The 26,318-nt window shown below is 37.7% G+C and overlaps 1 protein-coding gene across 1 annotated transcript in view; it reads right to left on the bottom strand.

Annotated features, from left to right (window-relative positions):
- Nucleotides 1-5,163: 5,163 nt before the first annotated feature.
- The window catches only part of dstyk.S (dual serine/threonine and tyrosine protein kinase S homeolog), a 36,878-nt gene continuing 15,723 nt past the window's right edge, over nt 5,164-26,318 (bottom strand). Inside the window, 11 exon segments of the mRNA NM_001093619.1 lie at nt 5,164-5,841; nt 9,324-9,458; nt 9,881-9,995; nt 10,119-10,232; nt 13,138-13,270; nt 16,553-16,709; nt 17,945-18,074; nt 19,765-19,941; nt 20,841-20,924; nt 21,314-21,549; nt 22,896-23,553. Of these exon segments, the coding sequence (NP_001087088.1) occupies nt 5,660-5,841; nt 9,324-9,458; nt 9,881-9,995; nt 10,119-10,232; nt 13,138-13,270; nt 16,553-16,709; nt 17,945-18,074; nt 19,765-19,941; nt 20,841-20,924; nt 21,314-21,549; nt 22,896-23,553 (2,121 nt within the window). The 3' untranslated portion in view covers nt 5,164-5,659.

The following is a 26,318-nucleotide window of genomic DNA, read 5'->3' as shown; positions in this document are numbered from 1 at the left end:
TATATATATATATATATATATATATATATATATATATATATATATATATATATATATATATATATATATATATATATATATATATATATATATATATATATATATATATATATATAATTTGTTTTTATTTAAACTTCAGTAATTGAGTTTTTGTTGGATTTAGTATAACCTCACAACTGCAATATATACATATTTGTAAAAGACGTGAGTGCATTGACTAAAGCAACCAGCTAATTTTACTTACTGTACTTAGCACACACCATCCAAGGGCTCCACTTCACGGGTCGGCACCAAGAAATGTATATCCAGATTAATAATTCAGATTCCAAGTTACAAAATGACTTTAAATCCATTTCAAGGGAGATATGGACAGAGAATGTTGGCACATGTTTGCCCAGTCTCCAGTCTAGCCAAATATGGTGTTGCTCAGGAAATGAAATCCATGTTAAAATGGTAGAAAATGGCATCCAGCAGTCACTATTTACATGAATTCAATTTAAAAGTGACGGTTTATTATTTTAGACATGCCGGGACTATTTTTAAAGCTTGGAAACAGCCTACTTAAATGTGTAAAAAACTAAAAACCCTCACCCATTGTTAGTGATTAAATGAGTTTCATTATTTCCCTATCTTAGTACGTTACTTGTAATATCTGATAAAGCTATAGCAAATGGGTGTGCTTATGACATGAAACGGAAGAAAGATCTGCTTTAAGTACAAATGCTTTCAGCAGGTCCACTAAAAATGGCATTATCCTTATTTTTCATTGTCTGCTATTTTCTAGTGTATATTTTATTTTGTTTCTGACCTCTAATAAATTAATAAATTTGTCAGCGTTTAACGCATCATTGAATATTGTACTCTGGCTGTATTCGCTATAATGAATGTTCTTTTTGGGGTTTATGTGGTTGTTACTGACCGTGTGTGGCTGATTCTGTACAGGGGGAGATGAAAGAGAGAAGGATAAAACAAAGTAAACCATCTTATTGATTTTAATAATAAATTGCACATTACAATGAAACATCTAAATACTTTACAGATATTTTATGTTAAAATACAAACCATAATAACAAAGACGGTAAAGTAAAATACACATTTACAGTGAGGAGGATGTATTAGTGTTTTGCAAAGGACAAGCCTAAACATATAAAATCGAAGCACAACTAAAGACTTGATACAACACAAGTTTTCTTTCTAGTTTCAAGTAGCCATGTTAAATCCATTCCTCAGAAAATGAACACAGTACTGACGCCATCACTTCCTGTACATTGCATTACTGTAAGGCAGCAAACTCTGGAAAAGTCCATTTGTATTGCAAACACACTGCTAGACTAAACAAGGTTGGTTAAGAATTAGTGAAAACTACATGTAGTGTAAACACATTTCTGTTCTTTTCAGTTAGCAATTTTAGAGGATTTTTTTAACGTAATAATCTCCCACCAACCAATGACTCGCTTCACTCACAATGACTTCGCCAAATCACATACAAATACATACCTCTAAACGCAAATAAACAGCAACTCCTAATTTTCAAAACAAAGGGATCAGACAGTTAGGGGGTGCCAAAAACTCGAAACATTTGAGGGTTTTTTTTTACTATAAAATCCTATTTTTTTAACCCCAGAGGGTGTAAAACGTCAGAATAGAAAAAGTACTCCCAACTCAGACCTGCCAAGTTCACGTAGAAGTCAATGGAAGAAGTTCCTAAAATATCCTGATCTGAGCTGGGTTTTGTGCAATAATGTTAAGATTTTGTGGTTTTCAGGCAAAAATCAAATTTTTGTGCATCAAATCCAAAAATTCGAACGATTCAAAATTTTTCACCATTTTATCGAGATTTTTCCCTGAACAGGAAATTTTCGGAAAAATTGATTGATAAATATAAATTTAGGCAAAAAAAAAATCCATGGGGATTTGGTCGGACTGTTTTACCAAAAATTATCGGATTTTGATAATCCCCTTAGTGTTGCTAGAGGAAATAAGGAAGATTTTTGTTTTGGGTTAGATAAATCAGGTTCTATTCTGGATATATGCTTAGAATTCTTTTACACAATACAATGTTACATTGCAGAATGGTGAAGCTTTAAATACATAGCATATATATATGTCAAATGGATTTTTCTTTCAGAAACTATGATTTTGTGTTCAGGATATAATACAAACAAATAATTAAGCCAAATATGCTTGGTTATCAAAATATGATTTATAGTGAACAAAGACTACATATATAATATATGAGAGTATTTTCAAAAACGTTTTGGTCAGAAGTAGTTTACCAAAAAGTCAAGTTCTAGTGCAATTAGAATGGAGGGGGGGGGGGAAGTGTACTTGACATGTATAAACAAATATTCTAATTATTATGAAGTCACAATCACAGGAATCTAAAGCAGTTAATCATATTCAAAATTATCTCCAAAATGGGCTAATAATAATTCATCAAGCAAAGGCACAGGCAACCATCTAAATCCCAAGAGGACAGGGTGAGAGACCAAGGCAAAATAGACTGATAGAACACACAAATATAGGTGCAAAGTGTCCTAGCAATCTCAGTTAATGTAGTATTAGATCCAACACAGTTACTCTTAATAGAAATATTGCATTTTACAAAACAATGGAAAAAACAAAATAAAAATTGGTGCTTTTTTAATTAGCCAGATGGCAGGGGATAGAAGCAAGACGGGATGCACCCTTGTGCACTCGCTAACAAATCAGGGCTAAACACACCTGCGCAGAATTCTTCATTAAACATGACCTGTAACGTTACACCACCTTAGCACTACGTACTGCATATTAAAGCATTTTCCTAAATAATTTAATTTCAATTAACTGGAACTAGTTAAGTACTGCACGGTGTTCGTTCTGAAACATTGCTTTCATGTAAGAGTGCTATACTGCAGTATTTCAGATTAAATGAAAATACATTTTTCCCAGAGGGAAAAAGTACAACCCTTTTAGACATGTTAATTCAGTAGAGTGCATGGAGAAAACCGACAAATGAAAACACATAAGATTCCACAGATTGAAAGGAAACTATGATGGTCTGAACTCCCTGTAGGCCATAGATGATGTTCTCCCCTCCACTGCTCCATGTCTCTGCCAGGACAGGTATGTTGTCAGCCTGTGTGCAGTGGATATCAGCATGAAAACACAGTTTCTGCACCTGTGGGGCCCAATTATGAACACTGGGCAAATTGGCAGTACCCCACAGCAACCAATTAATTACCGACTTTTTTGTCAGCAAGCTGCAGGTTAAACAATGAAAGCAAAGATTTGATTATTTGTCATGGATTACTGTGCAGAGACAAAGAGCAGCAGAGGGGAGCTGGTGTCTTTCTACCTGTAGAAAACAAAACACCCAATGGGTCATTCTCATCCACTGTAAAATGATAGATTCTGGGAAATAAAATATACAGTGAATCGGGCTAGGATCCAAAATCCATTGTGGATGTCCAGACGGGTTTATTTATTTATTTTACACAAACCTAACTGGATCAACTTATGGTAAAAAAACCAAAACTGTATTTTACCCTTTAAACAGCATTTGAAAACAGTCCAGACACAGTTCACAGAGACCAAGAAGTAATTAGATTCAGGGCCGGGCCAAGCCAGCAGGGCTCCCTACGCAACCTAGCTGGCCGGCCACCACTCTCCCCTGTGCGTCTGACCGTGACTTTGTATGCAGCCAGTAGGACGTGGGACAGAGGTGGGAAAGCGACTGAAGGGAGGTGGGATTGACGATGGGGAGATGGATGGCGGGGAGGTGGTAGTGACAGGGAAAGAATAATGGAGGGAAGCACAATGGAGGGGAGAGAGCAACCGAGGGGAGCGGAGGCGAAAACCAAAGAGGGCTGCAAAAACTGAATAGGGATAGGCAGCAGACAATTTAAGAGAGGTACCTGCCTAGTGCCCCCCCATCGGTGCGCTCTAGGCAGGTTCTTCTTCTGCCTACCCCTAGTTCCAACCCTGATTAGATTAGTCTTCTAATCTAAGATTACCAGATAACTTTTTGCATTAATGTAGTTCTTTTCCCAACGGTCTCTGTGCATTATAATCCAATCATTGGCCAGTGCTTAGGTCACCAGCTGCGCGGCATATATTGCATTTAAATTTAATGCCATCAACGCAGCCCTTCCATCTGTATTTTCCTTATGATATGGTAACCTTACCTTTACAGGATGTGTGCCAGGGAACAACCTGTGAAGTAACAGGTCTTCGGAAAAAAATGGATTGTTTGTACAGGAAGCAAATTCAGTCCAATAAATTAGTGTAACAAAGGCTTGGGTAAAATATTGTGTTCAAAGCACAAGGCATAAAGCAAGGGTAGTCATTTACAGGTAATGGATAACCAGTTATATGTTGATAAAAAGCCATGCACAGTACAAGTAGGTAAGCAGAAATGAAGTGGTCATTGTAAGTTACAAGATATTATAAACCTTAAAAAGGAAAATGCAATGGTGGTTTCTTCATATACCAAAGTTGCTCTTTTAAAAGGGTTATTTTTATCTTAGCCCAATATCTAAGAATTAGCCTCTTTTAAAGGATTGTTTCATCACTGTCAATAGGTATGCTACAGTAGGAAATGTTATCAATGCTGCTATTTAGCAATAAAGTGGATTCATCTTATTTAAACTGTGCAGGTTCTTTCAGTTTTTAGTGCGTTTCTTAAAGCTGTAATGTGAAATAATGTAACAGTGATATCTACATAACAATATCTGTATATTTTGACCTAATCACTGAACAGCCATTAGTTTAAAAGGTAGAGAACATGGGGGGAAAAAAAGATTTGTGCCATGCAGTAAAAATGTTGCAACAAAACACAATCTAAAACTGTAACAAGGAAAGCATGTAGGCATGCAAACGAACGTATACATTTAAAACAAAAAGGCATGTGGAAGAGGGGAAATATCCCCTTTAAAATAAGGTGCTCATACTTAAAGATACAGCACCCGTAACATATCAAATGAAAAGTAAGCAGACAAGGCATATTCACTGAACCAAGTGAGACCGTGACATCTGCAAACATCCATTTTTCAAACTTCAATCATAACATAAATGCGGACAAATACTAGAAAGTGTTCAACACTTTAGATGGTAAACTTAATTCTAACAATACTGCTTTTACGTGCCACAGAAAAGCTTTTTGCCAAAAAAAATATGCCAATAAGACGTTAGTGATTTAATTTGGAATAATGATCCTTTCAAGCAAGAGAGCAACCTAAAAAAAACCTCAGAGCCACAGTAAGGTACTGGTTTTAATACATCACAGCTTCAGAAGTGAGGTTTCAAAACCTACCCATGGAGTGACTATTGGCTATGCAAAGTAATCACCCCACTTTCTGTATGTTTCGGCGTGAATGGGGAGCTGGCCTATGTAGAACAGAACTAGAAGCAGGTTAGATAATTTGTTCCTTTCCAAACCTCCACTTCATCCTTGAGTAAAGAAAGATGGAGAAGTTCTTGACACTGCATTTATGTAATAGCTTATATTTGGAAGTACTGGACCATCAAATTCCATCTTCATTTCATTCAGTCTGCATCCCAAAGCGTAGAGTAGAAGGCAGTACAGAAGATTTGTGTCTCCACGGCAGTAAATGGAGAGCAGTAGGTGGTGCTTTTGGTGACCAGGTACTCATAGTAACCACATGATGCGAGTTCTTCCTCACGTAGAATCTTCCAAAGCCTTGCCAGTTTCTTGTGTGTGGCAGAGTCGGTCCATGATGCCCTGCAACATGGGTTGCACAATGCCCATTAGTGGACGTTGAGAGGGGTCACCATTCCAACATGCCTCCATTAGTTTCCAACACTCCTCATCAAAAATGGTGAGCCTCTCTGGGCGTGCACCTGGGGGAAAAGAAATGAATGTCATATTTGAAAATGTACCCATTTTTGCAATTGGCAGTTTGGTCTAGTGCTTTAAAATATTGTAAACAGATAAAAGCAGGAGCACCCATACTTTACCAATACGGGTCTACTTGGGGAGGCCCATTTATAAAAGGTAAAATTTCGAATTCACATGGATTTTACTCTAATAAATTTGAATATACTTGACATTCGATTGGGAGATTATCTAAAAAAAAAAATCGAATATCTAAAACAAACGAATATTAATGTCCTTAAAACTCAAATTGATTAGACTAAACTCAAATAAGAGTTTTTCTCCGGAAAAAAAAACAAACAAAAAAAAAAACAGAATGTCAGGAAGGCTATTAACATCAGCAAATGGGTTACTGGATAACACCCTATCGCTTAGCGGAAATATATGCCAAGGTCATAAATGCAGGCTTGATATAGGCTCCCTGTTTCAGGTGTTCTGGTCTTGCCCGGTAATACAAAGGTATTGGAGTGAGATTCTTCAATTCATCAACGAGAAGCTCATCCTGCCAAACATTCGCTCCCCAGAACTCTGCTTGCTGGGAATAACAGGGACACTTCAATGTCTGTCTTACTGCAGGATATGCTATTAGCAGCTTAAAAGGCTATCTCAATGAGATGGAAATCCTTCGACCCCCCACCCTAAAATTGTGACAAAAATAAGTGACCAACTCCCTCCCGATTCAGAAACTTGCCTACCTAGCTAGAGAAGTTCGCTGCTATATGGGCCACTTGGTTTGACTTACAGAAAAATTAAGCATGTTAATGACATATAATATATTTGTCCTCTTTCCTCACCACCTCCCTCTCTCTGGTTTTCTTTTGAAATTTTTGTGTTTTTTGAAAATAAAAATCTTAAAAAAAAAAAAAAAGGGGGGTCACGCTCCCATTGACTTATACGTGAACAAGGCAGGCTTTAGGTAGTGAATAGTCAAATTCAAATTATTCCCAGGGTTAAGTTTTGATAAATCTCAAAATTCAAATAGAGTTTGGATTATTCCCAATTCCAATTAGTGAGTATTGACCGAAAAAAAACTATTCAAAAATTTGAATTTCCTATTCGACCCTTGATTAATCTGCCCCTTAGTGATGATTATGATCTACATCCATAAAAGCACTGCTAGCTTTCTGTTTCATGGAAAATATTACTTATATTTAATATTGATTTTTGAGAAAATGTATATTGCGATATAGAACTATTTCTTATGCAACCTTAATGTAAAAACGACTTTTTGGGCACCCCTGTATTAAAGGATGCTTATTAGTATGCAGCAATGAGCGAAAATGTGTGAAACGAATTGAAATCAACAGACAGCACACAAAATTTACGCATGCAACTTTTTTTTTTGTCTCTGCCACTTTTTTTATCCAAATGTCAAAAGTCAATGGGTGTTTTTTTCTTATTGCGACTTTTTAGTATCGGTGATTTTTGCTGCAGATGGTGATATGCGCCATCCATACCCGACGAAAAAATTCTCTCATCACTAGTGATGAGCCATATTCAGCGTCTACATAATAAAATTAGAAGTCAAATATGGAATGTTTCTTTCTATTTTGCAGCTTAAAAGACCTCATTCATGAAAATCCTGATGATACAACTGAAAATGTTATTTCTAATTTTAAACCATAAGTGTGAAGAGATCCATATGGCAAACACATTAGTGGTATAATCCAGACTGGTTCCAAATGGACTGTTATAGAATCAATTATGGCGCTAGTTATACCTATTTTCTATAGCAGGTAGAAATTTTACTTTATTAAAGGAACAGTTCAGTGTGAAAATAAAAACTGGGTAAATAGGCTTTGCAAAATAAAAAATGTTTCTAATATAGTTAGTTGTAATGTATAAAGGCTGGAGTGATTGGATGTCTAATAAAACAGTCAGAATCCAACTTCCTGCTTTTCAGCTCTATAACTGAGTTAGTCAGCGGCTTGAGGGGGGCCACATGGTACATTTCTGTTCAGTGAGTTTGTAATTGATCCTCAGCATTCAGCTCAGATTCAAAAGCAACAGATATGACCCATGTGGCCCCCCCCCTCAAGTCTCTGATTGGTTACTGCCTTGTAACCAGTCAGTGTAAACCAAGAGAGCTGAAAAGCAGGAAGTAGTGTTCTGACTGACATGTTATACATCAAATCACTCCAGCCTTTATACATTACATTTTTGGCTAACTAACTATATTAGAAACATTTTTTATTTTGCACAGCCTATCTATTTACCCAGTTTTTATTTTTACACTGAACAATTCCTTTAAAGTAGATTATGGTGAATGACCCTAAATGGAATGGGGACCCAATTTTGGGTGAGAATTTCTTATCAAGGTGGTTGTGCTTGGTGGTACCTGCATGCTGAATTACAGAAAGTAAACTGTAAAAGTAAGCATTTAGGATGAAGTCTATACAAGACCTTTGATGCAAATTGGACAGATTTGGGAATAAACTTGAATCAGAGATTCTGCTAAAACCACCTCATCAAATCTAGGCTCACACTCTTTATTTACTTCACTGCAAGATTAATTTGCAGGTTGAACCTCATTTCAGCCAAGACTTCCCATGGTGTTTTATTCAAAATTAGGAAGGGATTATTTAAAGACAGATCATGTAAACTGCTTTTCCAATTCATACAAATATAAATATTTAGAGAAAAAGGGAGTGATGGAGAGCAGCAGCCCCATGACATAAAACTTTACTGAACAATGAGACCCAGAGAAAACAGTGTGCCCTAAAACAACATCATTATCCTGCACAACCATACCTCCCACAACTTACAAAAGGCCATGTAATACCCCCTACCTTTGTTGGCAATGCCAAATATATTTGTCTCTCAAATGAAATGAGCTTTTTTGGCAGTACCAGAGACACAGAGACAAAGATCATACTAGTAGCTACTGTAGTGCTTCATTTTGAGCGTACCATTTTGATCTTGGCCTGAAAATGCAGATTAGTGTGTTTTTTGGATAAACAGTAGTTGGAAGCAGCTGGAGCAGTTTCAGAAGAAAAAAAAAAAAAAAATCTGTGCGACACACCACTTTGCATGTAGACAAGTGTGTATTTTCTTAAAGTAGAAGGTAAGTTATAATCACTGGGGTACCAAATATTAGGTACTCCCCAGTGATTAGCACGTTCCTTTCCTTTGAAAGAAAATACAAAAATGAATTCACAGGAGAATTCCAGTATGAAACTTTTTTTTCCTTTGACTGCACATTTTTTCCATAAATTAGCACAACCCTAGATAAAAAAAGTAGCACCACCATTTTTAAATACTCTATTATTCTATTATTTATATAGCACCAATATGTTTTTGTGCTTTTACAATGACTAAAATACTGTGAAACCTTCAGCCTAAACAGGTTATAGAGCAGATATTCCAAAAACATGTAAAACTTAATTTCACACATGCTTGTTGCCTAAATACAAAAAGCTATTTAGGTAAAAATATTCTAGGTACTTGCCTTTTCTGACATTATTCCACAGATGATCTTTACTTGCACATTTCTCAAAGGCTTCTGGAAGTTTTACTGATCCTGAGCAGATATACCAAAACAGAATTCCAAATGCATATACATCCACCGAGTTGTCATATTTTCCTGATACAGAAACAAAAAAAAAAAATGAACAGCCAGAACAATGTAATGAGAGAATAAACATATAATTTGCTTCCATTCACAGACGTGACTGCATAATAAAAGATATTGTAAAACAGCGGCTCCTTATCTGTGGAGCTTGCCGGGGGGGGGGGGGGGATATTTGTCTCCTGTTTTATCATCTTTCAGCCATAGTAGCAAAAATATTCCACACAGTTACAAATGTATGAAACCCTTCCTTTTATCAGCTAAAGGGTAGTGCGGACAAAATGTTGGTAAAGGGCATTTAATCAAAAACCACTGCTTTAAAGTAATGATAATTTTTATTTAATTTACACAACAATTCTTTTTTACACAGGATACTGCTATAATGCTGAACTCTTAGGTAAGTCTGCTGTTGCTAATCAATGGACTGCTAGGTATACCAGAGAAAAGCTCAGGTGCCATATGTATAGGTGTCCCAACGATGCTGCCAGACATCATTGCTTCTGGTTTGCAAAATCCAAGGTCTGTTATCTTAGCTCTGTGTTTCTTGTCCAGCTGAAGGGGGAAAAAAGCACAAACACCCCAAATGGCAAAACCTTAATATAATATATATTGGCTAAAAAGCCATAAAAAGTAAAACACAGCATGCAGAGAAATACATATTATATGGCTTCTCACCAGAACATTTTTCAGTTTGATGTCCCTGTGTACAAGTCCTTGATTGTGGAGGAATCGGATTCCTTCTACAACATCTAGTGCAATCTGTAACCGTGTCTCCAGTGTAAGACCGGTCTAAAAAATAGAAAAGATTGAAATTTTAAATTACGAAACAAGAGCCACATTACAGGGGGGGGGGGGGGGGAACGTATTCAGGGACCAGGTCCCAAGCATTCTGGAGAATAGATCCCATAGTTAAAATCCCCCCCCCCCCATCAGCCACTACAGGGCACTTTCATTGGATGTCATTCACTAATCAGAAAAACCAACCAAGATTTTCTTACAGAACGCCAACTGTACAAATTACAGCTGGGGCCTAGGTTTGCCAAATATGGAACCTTATTATATAGCCTGTCAGTTATCAAATGCACATTCATGGTATTATTGTGATACGAAGGATCCAGGGGTGCTAAACCAATGAGGCGAGTTGGCACCACCAAACGGGTTACAAGTGGTGACAAGTGCTCCTGGTACCTTTAAGAGCCAAAATTTGGCCAGACATTTGGCTTTACTAGTGCTCTCTCCTCCTTAGTGTTGCCCACCCCACCAGACCCCCGCACAGGAAAGGTAAGTGGTAAGTGAATGGGCGGCGTTACAGACACGTGCCTGGGGAGATCCCCTTTTGCAGATTCAGATCCAGGTTGTAGGATCACAGGAAATGTTGATGGTGTGCCATGGCACGCTATTGACATGGCACGCAGATACAGTCATCTTTATATCTGGTAACACAACTGTGGAGAAACCGATATCAAACATATATTTATATTTTGGATTATAGATACTGGGTGACAATGGGGGTTCTGGGAGTTCTAGTGAGCTACAGTCAGAGATGGGAAGTTTCTAAAAGTACCACTCTGGATGTGTTTTGGGATAATCAGCTAAGTTGAGCCTAATTCAGTCATGAAACCAAATGAAACAAATGTACTAGTATGCTGAAATTGAGGAAAAACAATTTGGTCTTTGGGGCTTTTTATAAGTCATACAAATAATTAATAAAATTTCAGGAAGGTCCATTTAGAAGATTGCTGCCAAAATGGAAACTGTATATTTCAGAACTAGATGACTTGGGAGCTAGACCTGGGGGCTTTTATTACCTCTTTATACAGGGGATTCATTTATCAATATTATTAATCGCCTCACAAACCTGCTAGGATGTACCCATCCAGCAGCAATGTTTGCCCCAGGTGTACTGTATTTAATTCAGATTTTTTTTCCCCCACTTGGAGTTGTGCTAAAGTCGCAACTTATTAGAGGGATGTTGTTAATGGAATTGTTTTTATGGTTTACTTTTATTTCCAAAGTACAGTTTTTACATTGCAAAGAATTCACTCATTTAGCATTTATAATTTTATTCTGGGACCAACAAATGTCTTTTTTTAGCTGTAATATTGGTGTGGAGGCAGCCATTAAAGTACATTGTACAGGATTCTGAGCATTGAGAAGAAGCCAGCACTACAGGATGGAACTGCTTGGAGACAGCTATTGTTTGTCCCCTTCCAACTGTATTTACCATGACCTAGTGGTACCACCTACTGGTAGACATGACCATACCCTTCAGCAGAGCTGTCAGGTAACTGCTATCTAGTTAGCTACCCATTGTTCTGTTGATAGGTTGCTGGGGAGGGATGGGGGGGTGGGTGGGTGATATCATTCCAACCTGCAGTGGTCTAGCGCTAGCCTCATGCCAAATTTTAAAAAAAATCTGTTTTCAGTGCAGAATTCAGCTACTGCAGCACCACTATGCGGTTTGAAAAAAAAAAAATAAAAAAATAAAAAAGCATGTTTTTTCTGTGACAGTATGCCTTTAAAGGGGCTGTTCACCTTTAAATTAACTTTTAGTTTGATGTAGAGAGCGATATTCTGAGACAATTTGCAATTGGTTTTCATTTTTTATTATTTGTGGTTTTTGAGTTATTTAGCTTTTTACTCAGCAGCTCTCCAGTTTGCAGTTTCAGCCATCTGGTTGCTAGAGTCCAAATTACCCTAGCAAACATGCACTGATTTGAATGAGAGACTGGAATATGAATAGGAGAGGACCTGAATAGAAAGATGAGTAATAAAAAGTAGCAATAACAATAAATTTGTAGCCTTTCAGAGCATTTGTGTTTAAGATGGGGTCAGTGACCCCCATTTGAAAGCTGGAAAAAGTCAGAAGAAGAAGGCAAATAATTTAAAAAAAAAAAAAAACTATAAAAAATAAATCATGAAGACCAATTGAAAAGTTGTTCAGAATTGGCCATTCTATAACATGCTAAAAGTTAACTTAAAGGTGAACCACCCCTTTAAGTACATTTCTTAAATTGAGAAAATTCCAGTTAGGCCCCTGAAATTTTGTACAATGGATACTGTTAAGCTGGCCATAGATGTTGAGATTTTTAAAAGATCAGATCCTGATTGTGAGACTACGATCTTCTCAGAACTATCGTACGATCGTATGAATTTACCATCAACTAAAAAGTAAAGCTGCACAGCTGAAACTCTTAAATGTAATTCCTAAATCCATAGTTTTCTTAAAATTCTTAGATTAGTGGCGACCATTACCCAGCTACGGACTCTAATCAGGCACAGTTTTAATGTTTGAATTGAATTGATACAAGCTGGAACAGGAACTGAACCCAGATCATACTGGTTCCAGGTAATGTTTTTTTGTACCATGTTAGCCAGTTGAAAAAGTTATAGGGTAGAACTTTGATATGAAGCATAACAAAAGTGGTGTAAAACCTTTATTGGCTAACTAAGATGATAATCACAGCAAGCTTTTTAGAACATTGCAGTTCCTTCTTCAAAGCCGATTACAAAGAAGCAATGTTGGCACTGACATACTGGTCATACTAGGTAATTCATCTCCCCCAGGCAAGTTTTAAACACGCAGAGGTCAAATTCAATACAGTCTTTACTTCACTGTTCAGGCACCCGTGTGGCAAAAGCACTAAGATTATTTCCTACCAAGTGCATATATAAAATAAAATTATTTTCTTACCTTAAGGCCTACATAGAGATCTCTGTGCAGACGTTCTGTTATTAACAGGACGGCAATGCTGGAGCCTCCACCATAACTGTAATCAATCACTGAACCATGTAAATCAACCAGGCGTTCATGCTTTGGCAAGGATCTGTGTAAACCGCAAGTGATAACCATATTAACACATTCAAGAGACCTCCATATTGGAAAAAAAGAGTTCTGTGTAAACAGCAAGTGATAAACATATTAACAGAATCATGGCTTTAGCACATGGGCAGATTAAGTCGCCTGGCGACTAATTGCCTCTTCTTCTGGGTGACAAATCTCCTCAAACTGCCTTCTCCCTGCTAAAATGAAAAATCGCCAATGCACTCGCGGTGCTTCGATTTCCGAAGTTGGGGCGTTTGGGATTATGGGGCGTCCTTCCGGGGGACGCGTTTCCTTTTGTACTTTAGACAAACGGTAAAAGATAGGCACAGTAGGATGTTGCAAAATATCTTCTTGTTTATAACTTAAGATTGGAGGCTTTATCCTCATCTACCATTCTTGGTGCGATTAGAACTTTCAGACTCAGCTGCACAATTTCGTAGATGGGGCTAAACCCTCCAATCTTTTAAATGATAAACAAGTAGATTTTTTGAAAGTGCAACATCCTACTATTTTTTTCCATTTGCCTGAAGTACATAATGAAACACATCCCCGGTAGGACGCCCCATAATATCAGGCATTGGCTCCCTAGCAGAACCTCTATCACAACTCACTGATACATATCTACAACCTCTTGTTCTCCAATTACCCAGTTATATTAGGGACAGCCAACACATTAAAGACAACTTGTCTAATTTAAAATGGAAAAATCATTATATATGGGCATCCTTAGATGTCACTTACCTATATACCAGCATTCCCATGACATTGGCCTATTAGCTGTTAAATATCACTTCGCTAAATACAGCACTTATTCAGCATCATTACAAACTTTCATATTGGAGGCTTCTGATTTGTTAAACAAACATAACTATTTCTTATACAACAATAAATTTTACCTTCAAAAACAGGGTACGTCAATGGGGGTGAAATTCGCCATACTAATGATGGGCTGGTGGGAGGATCATGCTATTTACAATATGGAAAACCTTTTCAAACATCTGCTGGTCTATTATGGACGCTATATAGACAATCTCATTATTAAATGGCAAGGATCAAAGAGTGATTTTGAAAGTTTTGTCCTTTATGTTAACAACAACGAGGCTGGACTTAAATTTACACACTGTCTAGATAAGCAGAGTATCAATTCTCTGGATTTAACTTTATACAGCATTAGTGATAAAATAGCTTCAACCATCTATAAGAATCCTAACTCTGGTAATTCATTATTATTAGCTACATCGTGCCACACGAAAGATGTCATAAGAGCTATTCCAGTTGGACAATTTATGTGACTACAACGTCTATGTACAGATGATAGTGAATTTCTACACCAAGCAAAAATACTAAAACAGCGTTTTAGGAATAGAGACTAGGGAGAAATGCAGCTAAATAAAGTCTTTGAGAAAGCCTTTAATCACAAATTACCAACTAAATTTCAAACACAAGGCCAGGAGGTAGACTCAAATGGTGGTTCAAATGACTGTACATGACTGAAAATCCCATTCACCAACTTTTTTTGTAACCAAATATAGTCCCCAAATTCATGCTATTAAGAGAATTATGAACAAAAACTTGGAACATTTTACATACTGATCCCCTTTTGGATATTGTTCTTGAACAGGGACACAAAGCAGTAACCAGGCGCATGCACACTTTGGGTAAATCAATAGCGTCACGCCACATGCAAGGACCTAGTACCAGCACCTGGTTGAATACACATGACATGTTCAAGTGTGGGGCAACACGATGTTTATTCTGTATTCTGTAACTGTATATTCCTTTTAAATGTAGACATAAAGGATTGTGTTTTTTGTGCATGTTCACATGTGAGGCATGTGAACATGCACAAAAAACACAATCCTTTATGTCTACATTTAAAAGGAATATACAGTTACAGAATACAGAATAAACAATTCCTAAATTGTAACACTACCTTTGTGGTTTATCTCTTGGAGTAGATTATCTCTTTCAGTAGATTATATAGCATCATTGAGAGGCAGATTTACGAAGGGTCGAATTGTGTGGCCATTCACAGGCAGATTTTTTACTTCCATACGATCGATTCCAGAACGTTCCTATAATATTGATAATCTATCGGATGGTTGATGGTGTACGAATGATCGTCTCGCCATTATCGTTCGCAAAATTGATTGGATGAATTTTAGCCGTTTAGGGATAAAATCCCTCTGTGCGCATGTCAGGATTGTAGCACAAGCCAACGAACATATACGGAACAACGAATATATACGAAGTATCCGAAGGTTCTCTGCTGAAAGCTTCATTTGTAACCATATGAACTATGTAAAGGAATAAATTGGTGCTGACTGCAGGAATATCACCCTACCACCGCATATGTGAAAAAAGATTATTATGCCATAGCAAGACATAAATCTATAGGTCTACATGGAGCAGGGAAGTAGAAACCAACTATATACAGTAATACAGACAATGCTAGCACCACTTCTCATTTGTTGAACAACGTTCGTCCGTACATGAAGCAAACAAAACAATTATATCTGCGTATACAATCGTTCTCCACGGATGGCATATTGAATGGTAAAATAATTGTCGGACGATCGTTTAACGATACGATGTATGCCCGTCCTTAGATTGAATGTAAATAAATGCCAATTTAGGCCATTTTACCAACACCACGCCAAAAATTGTGTTGGATGTGAAAGGCATGAACATTTCAGTATTGGCATTTTTTTTCTACTGCAAAAAAACACCAATTCTGGCACTTTTTTGGGCAAAGGGTTATTGTGCAAAAAAAAAAAAATGACCAAATCTGTCTATGCGCCTCAAATCTTAGCAGGGACCAGGCCCGGATTTGTGGAAAGGCCACCTAGGCCCGGGTGGCAGGATTTTAGGGGGCGGCATACTACCCAACCACACCCACATTGGTTCAAAAAAAACTGGGGAACCACTGGAGATACAATATTTTTTTTTAATTTCCTGTGCGCCAATCCCCATTGCCCCAGTCCAGATGATGAAAATTTGCACAAATAAAGGGGAGGGGAAAAGCGATGAACAGGAGTGGGCATAGGGGCGCCCACTATGTAAATCCGGTCCTGGCCGGGACCAAAGACAGGTAAAATAACAGCAAGCCAAGGATGCAGGGAAATAGTAGAGCATACACAGACGCCTACACCCTTATATATTACACTAGGTACTACTTACAGTTAAAAACTTCAACATTGTTTATGGAAGAAAAAAAAGCAAAAAACTCTCTTCTTTTCATACATGTAATGTATTATTTTGTATTTGTTTTATTCTGTTTTACCTCATATAGTGAAATTCCAAAGCCAAGTCATTCCAGTGTTTCTCATCAGGAGGGACCACAGACTTCAGAGCACATGGGAAATGCCCACCCCAGCTATCACACAGGTAAACCACTCCATACTGTCCTCTCCCCAACTCACGACCTATCCTTGGTTTACCTAAAGATGGCCCAAGATTATTGTTGATAAAATTTGAAAACAAACATTTACATTTTGATCACATATAAATTAATTTATTATCTCAGCAATCTGGTTGACAAAATCCAAATTACCCTAGCAACCATGCAATGATTTGAATCTGTTTAAAAAAAATAAATAAATTAACTTCCCTTAGGGTCAGGGCACACAGGCAGATTCGTCGCCCGTCGATAAATCTCCAGTGGGATGGCACTCGGCATGATTCATTTTCCGAAGTCGCCCAAAGTTTCCTCGTGAGTCAACTTCAGAAAACGAATCTCCCTGAATCTGCCTGTGTGCCCTAACCCTTACTAAGAAGCTACTAAGAATACACAAAAGTTCAAATAATAGTGCAAATGTTACAATAGGAATACATTAATATACAGTATATGCAACATGCTCTGCCTTCTTCATGTCTTTAGAATATCTACAAGACATCTAACCACTCTCCCGTACTACCAAATATATTTTATTCTTCTGAAAACACCTCTCCATCATTACTCATAACTATAGAGGGATGGGATCAGTTATCCAGAAACCTATTCTCAGGAAAGCCCAAAATTATGGAAAGGCCATCTCCCATAGACTCCTTCTATTGAAATTATCCAAATTTTTAAAATATTATTTCCTTTTACCCTGGAATAATAAAACAGTACCTTGTACACGATCCTAACTAAAATATATTTAATCCTTATTGAAAGCAAAACCTGCCTATCGGGTTTATTTAATGTTTACATGATTTAATAGTAGACTTAAGGTATGAAGATCCAAATTACAGAAAGATCCATTATCCAGAAAACCCCATGTACTGAGCATTCTAGATAACAGATCCCTGTACTTACATTATGAGGGAATTCCCTATCTATGAAAGATGAAAAATCATATCTACTGGCCTAAACATTAAATCAAATATCTGAGAAGGCCTTATAATTCATAGAAATTCATGAATGTACTTATATTTGCCCCAACTATGTTCATTAGTCTGTATGTCCTTATTGATATGCCATCACCTAAATCATACATTCCCCATTCACATCTTTTTTATGTTCCTTTACTATGAAGACATCCCCCCTCCCCCACACAAAAACACCCACACTAGTATTCGGCTTATATCAAGCATTTACCTATATATTAGGCCTATAGATAGGCCTTCAAGGCTAGATTTAGCTCCACTACTTAAAACTTTGGCATAGGCTCACTTTGTCATAGCTTCTTACCATGCAGCAAAACATCTTGCAGAGACCTGCTCTCCAAAGACAGACGTGCTAGACGTGGTGCATGATCTTTACGAACCCTCAACCACAGATCATTTGTTTTTTCCAGTCGACCAGAGTGCCCAACCTCCAGCTAAAAAAAAAAAAATCATACTAAGGAAAAAGACAGGCAGGTGCAGTGCTAGGTGCCTGGACAACACATGCTTAAAGTGGACCTGTTACCTACAAATAAAAAGCTGCATAATGAAAGTCCTTTGCAAATTAAACATAGAACACAAATTATTTTTTTCATTAAAACATCCATACCCGTCATAAATGTGTTTAAATATCTGAGCTGTCAAACAAATATCTGCTCCGCCTCTATGCCTGAGGCATAGAGGTGGGGCAGTCAATAACTTTCACTTTCCATTCAGCAATTTCTACATGTCACTGCCCTTCTCACATTTCTACTTCCCACCCCAGGCTCTATAATTGTGTAGGACACTGGTCATGGTCATTAGGTTCCCCATTCTGGAGCATACACAAGATTTTGGGGTAATAAACAATTTGTTTTAATAACAGTGTCCACAAAATGGCTGCTGCCTGCTTGCTGATTGTATAATTGAAGGAAACAAAATGTAAATAACAAATATAGTGTAAGTAAAGTTTATTTTGATCAGCTAACATGATAGAAAAGAATTTGGATTTTTTTCTTAGGGTGACAGGTCCCCTTTAAATGCTCATACATTAAGATACTGAACCTAGAATTTTAACGTAGCACTAAGTGTCTACTACACATATCCCTTTGTCCAAACAACATTTAGGTTTATCTATAATCTAGAAATATAGTTTTGCTACCCCATCACGCTAATCTAACACACGTTTAGCCATTTCACACTTGGTGTCTCTTCTTTCCACAGTTGACAGGCGTTTCAGAATCTTGGTGCCTGCCTTCCTTGTGGGCTTACAAACATAATCTGATCCCCACTTACATGTCCCAACTGTCCATAGCAGTTGTAATGCATTTAAAGTACTGCTTTATATATTATAGCTCAGTGATCCCCAACCAGTGGCTCATGAGCAACACGTTGGATGACACTCAAAGCAGGTTCTTATTTTTGAATTCCAGACAAGTTTTGGTTGCATAAAAACCGAGTGTACTGCCAAACAGAGCCTCTAGTAGGCTTTCAGACCACACAGCGGCTACCAAATCGTCAACCACAGCTTTTATTTGCCATCCCCAGGGACCTTTTTTCTATTCTTGTGTTGCTCCCAAACTTTTTGTGTCACACTTGAATGTGGTTCACTGATTTAGGCAGGAATACCTATCCACAGGCACAGCGATGTCAGCCTTGGTGTTCCCATAACAATATTCCTTTTCCAGGAACCTGTCCAAAAGTACTATTACCTGCTTTTGGACGTTATTCCATTTAAAGAAGAGCCATCTAAGCTTGAGGAACTGGCTACATTTCAAATGGGGGTAGGACACCTACTTTGACTATGAAGGAACACATTTGTAGATATAAGCTTCTCACACAACTCACTGTTAGTACTGTCATATTTCACAAAAAGGTATAATAACTGTTTATGTACATCTCCTATTCGAATGCTGTCATCAATACAGTTAGAAAATGTAATATTAAATATATGAGGTATATAGATTACGGTCTCCAAGGATTTGGAGCTACTCACACAATTCTATGCATGCTCTATGGGACAGGGAGCGCCTTTCTGACATGCAGTCTTTTTCCTCCTATCTGTACTATTATAGGTTTTACATTAGAACATACAGAATATCAGAAGATAAACGGTTAAAATGTTATCAAAAGGTTCTCATTTCTAACCTGCTTGAGAGACGCAGCAAATGCCTCATGGGAACTTTTCAGTCTCTTGCAAAACTGGCTGCAGATGCTTTTGGCAAGTTTTGAAGCACTTAGAGTTTCTATAGCATCCTGAGCAACCCTGCGTTTCCATTCTGGGGTGATAGTAGGAGGGCTCACCCAGGTAATGCGCTGGATGATCTGAAGAATGAAAAGTTACATGTATGTAGTGGTTGGGTGGGTTAGTAACATTACTTTTTAAGGTAAATATTTCTCTGCATCAAAATCTTAAGCAAATTACAAAAGTAACAAGCGGTGCAAAATATCAGCATTTAAATTCCATGAGAATCCTTAAAAGGGCTCACATGGCTGCTGCCGGTCCACAGTAAGCAATTGTCACTCATAGTAAAGATACAAGATCCACAGGAAATCCCAGTGGCAGAATGTTTTTTGCTGGCCTAGAAGGCTAGCTCAGTCAGCCTGGCATGTCATGTCATCAGTAAAAATGTTTCCCCAGTAGCAAAACATAATGACTTTTGCACTGAAAGAATCCAGATTAAATTGACTAACTGGTATAAACTTTATCCCAGTCTTAAAATTGAGTGTAAAAATAAAAACTGGGTAAATAGGCTGTGAACAATTAAAGAAATGTTTCTAATATAGTTAGTAAAACATTTTAAAATGTAAAGTCCGGAGTGAACGGATGTCTAACATAACAGAACTCAACTACCACTTTTAAGCTCTCTAACTCTTAGTCCGTGATTATGGGGGTGGGGGACATAACTGTTCAGTGCGTTTGCAATTGATATTTAGCATTCAGGTCAGATTCAAAAGCACATAGTTATGACCCATGTGCCCCCCCTCACATCACTGATTAATTAATGCCCGGTAACCAGTGTAAACCAAGAGAGATGAAAAGCAGGAAGTGTTTTGATTATTACGTGACATCCAGTCACTTCAGCCTTTATAAGATCCAGGTTTGGATAACCAACTATATTGAAAACATTTTCTATTTTGCACAGCTTATCTATTTACCCAGTTTTTTTATACTGAACTATTCCTTTAAAAACAAAATCAGAATCTAGAAGATAAGGACTTACCTGAACAATTTGTTCCCACACCATTCTGGTGACAGTAGAACCTGAATTGAAAGTGACTTCCACATGATAAGCTGCATTTAATATCTGTAAAAATACAAATGACAGTTAGTAAATATTTTACTAGTACCCAGGGTCTGACTGGGCCCACCGGCCTGATCAGCCGCTCCCTGTTAAGAATGGAGATTACCATGACAGGACACTGTGAGCAAATGCATGGTGCAAGGAGTTTAGCTGTTGGGGGGGGGGGAGCCTGGTGGCTGCCAAGATGGCCCTTTGCGTCGCACCCCCAGTGGGATCCAATACTCAAGTCTGACATATCAGCATGACATATGGGAAACTTTTAAGGTACATTCATATTTTAAAAAGTATTTTTTTTAGTTTCAGTATCACTGTTCGAAGGGCAATATAATACCATACTAAACTAAATGGAAAGTGTCTTTTTCACAATTCAGTGCAAAATAGAAGATTTAAACCTGCTTCAGATGGTTGCTGGTTACATGTGAGGATGACTCCTGTTGAGACTTCTCCAGGCTGCGAAGGCACCTCTCCATTGTTCCCACAAAGCTTTCACGTAGATAGTCCACTGAACTGATCAGCTTATTAACCACAGCCTGATTAAGCCTTGAAATAATCAATTCCTTTATTTGGAAGATGCAGCACTTAACTTCATGTGCACTGACAGGCTCTCCATTTTGTGGTATTACAATGTCTGGAAGAGATGTACATTTAACAGATAATAACAACATAATTCTTCACCAAGGGAAAAGAAAATCCCTTGATCCTTGTCTTGCACATGGTAGTCTATGTACCAGAAAATTAAACAGTTTGTTTGTAAACAACTCCCATTACTCAAAACTTTAGCCGTCGCTGTGTCTTCCCCCTCCTAGTAATTTTCTTAAAAGGTTTGTTAATGTATAATTTAGCCTTTAAAATAAGTTATTGTAAAATTGATGAGTTTTATTCTATGAACTTTTGCAATGTACATTCATTGTTTATTTTGTTTTTATTCCAATATATTAAAGGATACATGAACTGTTAATATTAATTTTGTTCCCACAGTGCCACCTGCTGGTCAGTTTCCAACCAGTCTGACCACCAAGTAGTCAAGGATGATGCCAGGAAAAGAAGAGGCTGCTCTGATGTTCTTCTGCTTAAGAAAGATTGAGATTGATTTCAAATTTTTTTCCTAAGCAGAACATCAGATCAGCCTCTTTCTTTCGAACTTTTCATTTTTGGTCTTAAGGTAGTGCTATGTCAGAAAACACTGCAGGAACAGAATAGACTAAGCACTGGAGCATTACTATTTTTAATGCCTCTCTCTCTCTCTATTGCTGATCAGTGTCGGAGTTATGAAGCTATTCAAAAATTCTTATCTGCAGAGTGTTCTTTTCAACAATTATACTGGGAAAAGTTTTATTTGTAAAGTTCTTTCGTAGGACTTTTTCAACTGTAGTTCAAAGGGGATGTCTATCCTTTTTGCAAATACCAACCCGTAAACGTAAAGATGGAACATCTACTTCCTAAAGATAACTCTGTTAATATGCAACAGTTTATTGCACATTGATGTTCGATCACTACTCTGTCAGGAGGCGACTTGAGGCGATTGCCTCAGGCGGCAGCGCCCCACTAGGTACCAGGGGGTGGCAAAAATGCAGCTCCTGGTAATTTAAGGAGCCGAATTTCTGGTTTTCAAACTGGAAATTCAGCTCTTCTAGCACAGAGAGCACAGTTAGGCTCTGCGCTAGTGTACTGTACTGTACTGTACAGTTGACAAAGGGCAATTTTGCTCGAAACATGTTGTGTGAATAAAAAGGTTTTTTGCAGCAAAGCTCTGCGTCTACCTTGGACTGTTTCACCAACTATATCTTCTACTGGCCCTCTCTGCTGCCCTCGTGGACCCCCTCAGGCGCAAAAAGGTAAGCGCACGGGGAGGGGGGGGGGTGGCAGCAACTGCTGCCTCCGGCGGCGGAGGGGCCAGGATCGCCCCTGTACTCTGTTAGCACTGAAATGTTTCAAGTTCTGCTATACGCGCAAAAACATGAAGCTTATGATTACCTTTGAACTGCATATTCGCCGCATCTTCAAGAAGCTGTTCTCTCATGCTGTTTAGGGTCTCCACAATCATGTCTTTCAGTTCTTCTTGCTTACGGTCAGATATCCGCATTAGTGATTCATACAATTCGTTTTCTTTCTGTCTTGTGTACTCTAGTCGCTTCGGAGTTATCTGAAGATCTCTATGCATGTCAAAAGCTTTATTGATGAACAAATCCAAACATCTGCTATGAACCATGTTAAGCACTATTGCAGCATCTACCAAGTGCATCTGCAGCACTTGCCTTGAAAAGGTACTAAGTTGTCGTATCTTCTCAAACTGCTCCACTAACATACTAGGGGCTGTGCTGCCTGATCCTGCAGCTCCACAGTTACATAAACCCCTTTGCAGATATCCCAATTCAATCAGCTGTTCATATAATACTGAGCGTACACCTTCAGATCCCCCAATTAGTCTATCCTTTGTTGATGATGTCCGTATAAAAAAAACTGGCAGTTTGTACTTCTCTTTTATCTCCGTTAGTTCTTCCTCATCTTGCTTGGACAACATTTCCTCGCTTACTGCATATACAACAATTGACTGAACGTGGTCAACGTAGTCCTCTAGTGTCATGGATACTGCCTGGGAGCTACGGCAGGGGGAAACTACAATATCCACATCCTATGAAGACAAAAAAAAAAAAAAAAAAAAAAAAAAAAAAAAAAGAAAATGTTTAGCACCTCAAAACAAGTAAAAAACCACAGAACAGTGCAAGATTAATTTAACTTTCATGTTTAATATTTATATGTTAGCTAACACGCACACAGATAAAATCAGTTACTTTAAAGGAAAACTACACCTTCAGAATGAATGCATAACCAACAGATAATATAACATATTTCACCTATCAAAGGAATGTGCTGTGTTAGGTCTACAATGTTCAGGTGTATAGGTTTACTTAAATGTAACTTTAAGTCAGGCTACTCATTGCTTTATAAAAATTGAATTCAATAGTTTGCAGCATTTACACTCATTACCTATGTTGGGCCAAAGGGAGTGGTCTCTACAGTAGTTTGCTTTTTTTCACTTAGACTGTAAGCTCTACGGGGCAGGGACCTCCTTCCACTATGTCTCTTACCACATAGCACTTAAAGGGATACGGTCATTGGGGAAAAAAAAAATTCTCAAAATGAATCCGTTAATAGTGCTGCTCCAGCAGAATTCTGCACTGAAATCCATTTCTCAAAAGAGCAAACAGATTTTTTTATATTCAATTTTGAAATCTGACATGGGGCTAGACATATTGCCAATTTCCCAGCTGCCCCAAGTCATGTGACTTGTGCTCTGATAAACTTCAATCACGCTTTACTGCAAGTTGGAGTGATATCACCCGCTCCCTTTCCCCCCAGCAGCCAAACAAAAGAACAATGGGAAGGTAACCAGATAACAGCTCCCTAACACAAGATAACAGCTACCTGGTAGATCTAAGAACAACACTCAATAGTAAAAACCCATGTCCCACTGAGACACATTCAGTTACATTAAGAAGGAAAAACAGCAGCCTGCCAGAAAGCATTTCTCTCCTAAAGTGCAGGCACAAGTCACATGACCAGGGGCAGCTGGGAAATTGTCAAAATGTCTAGCCCCATGTCAGATTTCAAAATTGAATATAAAAAAATTTTGTTTGCTCTTTTGAGAAATGGATTTCAGTGCAGAATTCTGCTGGAGCAGCATTATTAACTGGTTCATTTTGAAAAAAAATGTTTTTTCCCATGACAGTATCCCTTTAAGCTTTGTCCTATGATTTAGTATAAATTTATAAGGCGATTTGTCTCCCCCATGTATACTTTTGTATATATATTGTACTTTTATGCACTGTACAGCGATGCGGCTCCTTAACAGCGCTTTACAAATAAAGTTATACATACATATAACAAGGTTTATGGCCCTCTCATACCCATACCCCATTTTACATATTTTAAGGTAACAGAAAAATACTGTATAAAATCTAGGAATGCAAAATCAAACTAACTTGAGCTTCAAGTATTAAGAGGATATAAGCACAGAAATGTTTTTCAAAATACAGCAAGTTTATTGTATTATTGGCAAGTTTAAAAAGTGCAGGCGTTATATGTACACTTTAAGGCAGCTTTTGCAGGATTGCGCAGTCATTGTTTGATGTATACCATCCCTTAAAAACATTTATTGAACTGCTTGATAAAAGAGCATGATTCTGCAGACAACAACAAAAATGTTGCCTTAGACAGGCTGGACAACATGAGCTGAAAATCAGGTGTTAATTGGACGGTTTTCAACAAACATCATTAAAAAAAGTTAACTTAAAACAAAGCGGTAATTGCAACATTGTAGAACTTCCCGAAAGGAAACCAGCATTCATGGTTTTATTTGCTCCGTATGCAGGGGGAAGGGAGGGTGGAGATTACATAAAAGAGAGCTTTGGGACAAATGAGTCAGACCAAAGGATCATTATACACAGCAGCAGTTCTAGAATATTCAAAACTTAGACGAGAGGGAAGTAGCAGCTCTTAACATTACCAGAGACAACTATGGGAAATTTAAACCCAAAAAATTAAGTGATGTAAACATATTGGGGGTCATTTATAAAGTTCGCACAGCACATATTTATTTGCAAATGGTTGTATTGCCCATGCTTTTACCTGAACGCTAATATATTGCACTGCTCTGCCTGTCTTTCCAATTTTTGCGAATTCGCATTGTGAATGCATTTTTGCAGATGCCTTGCAAATGGGACAGTGTTTGCGTGAGTGCGCTCACTGTGCAAGGTTGTGGTGCTCGAAAATAGCATTGAAAGTAACTTAAATTCACAATTTGCAAAACTGTTTTGTGAACATTTTTTCCGCCATAAAAGTTGTGGAGGAATTCAAATGGAGTGTACCCAAATATTCACAATTTGCGATTTTTGACCTATTTAAAAAGCTCTTATAGACATTCACATTGTGAAAAAAATAAAAAATAAATCACAATTCTGTTTGCACAATCTATTCAGCTTTATAAATGTAACTATGCACAGGGCAAATATATTCACTGTGCGAACCAATCTGCCCTGCGAGAAATTTATAAATGAGCCCCATTGAGTGCTTTTCTGAGCAACTAAAGGGCCTATTTATTATGTGGTGTAAAACTAAATTTGCTTAAAAAATGGTGTAAAAAGCAGTTTAAAATAAATGGTGAACACAAGGTGTGCTTTATTTTACACCATGCAAATGCCAGATTCCGGCCATTAATTTTACACTGCTTCATACCCAAGTATGTATGTAAGTAAGTTCTGGCAGAAGTTGCTCAAAGAAAAATCAAGTTAAAAAATTACGCCATTTTTGCACTGTTTGACATGGCGATGCCTGACGAATTATTACGTCGTTTATATACCATATGGATGAATCTACCCTTTAAGAGTCAGTAACCCT

Source organism: Xenopus laevis, chromosome 2S (genome assembly GCF_017654675.1).
Source record: "Xenopus laevis strain J_2021 chromosome 2S, Xenopus_laevis_v10.1, whole genome shotgun sequence".
In the NCBI taxonomy this organism is placed as follows: domain Eukaryota; kingdom Metazoa; phylum Chordata; class Amphibia; order Anura; family Pipidae; genus Xenopus; species Xenopus laevis.
The sequence above is the reverse complement of the archived record's forward strand: the minus strand, read 5'-3'. Positions and strand labels throughout refer to the sequence as shown.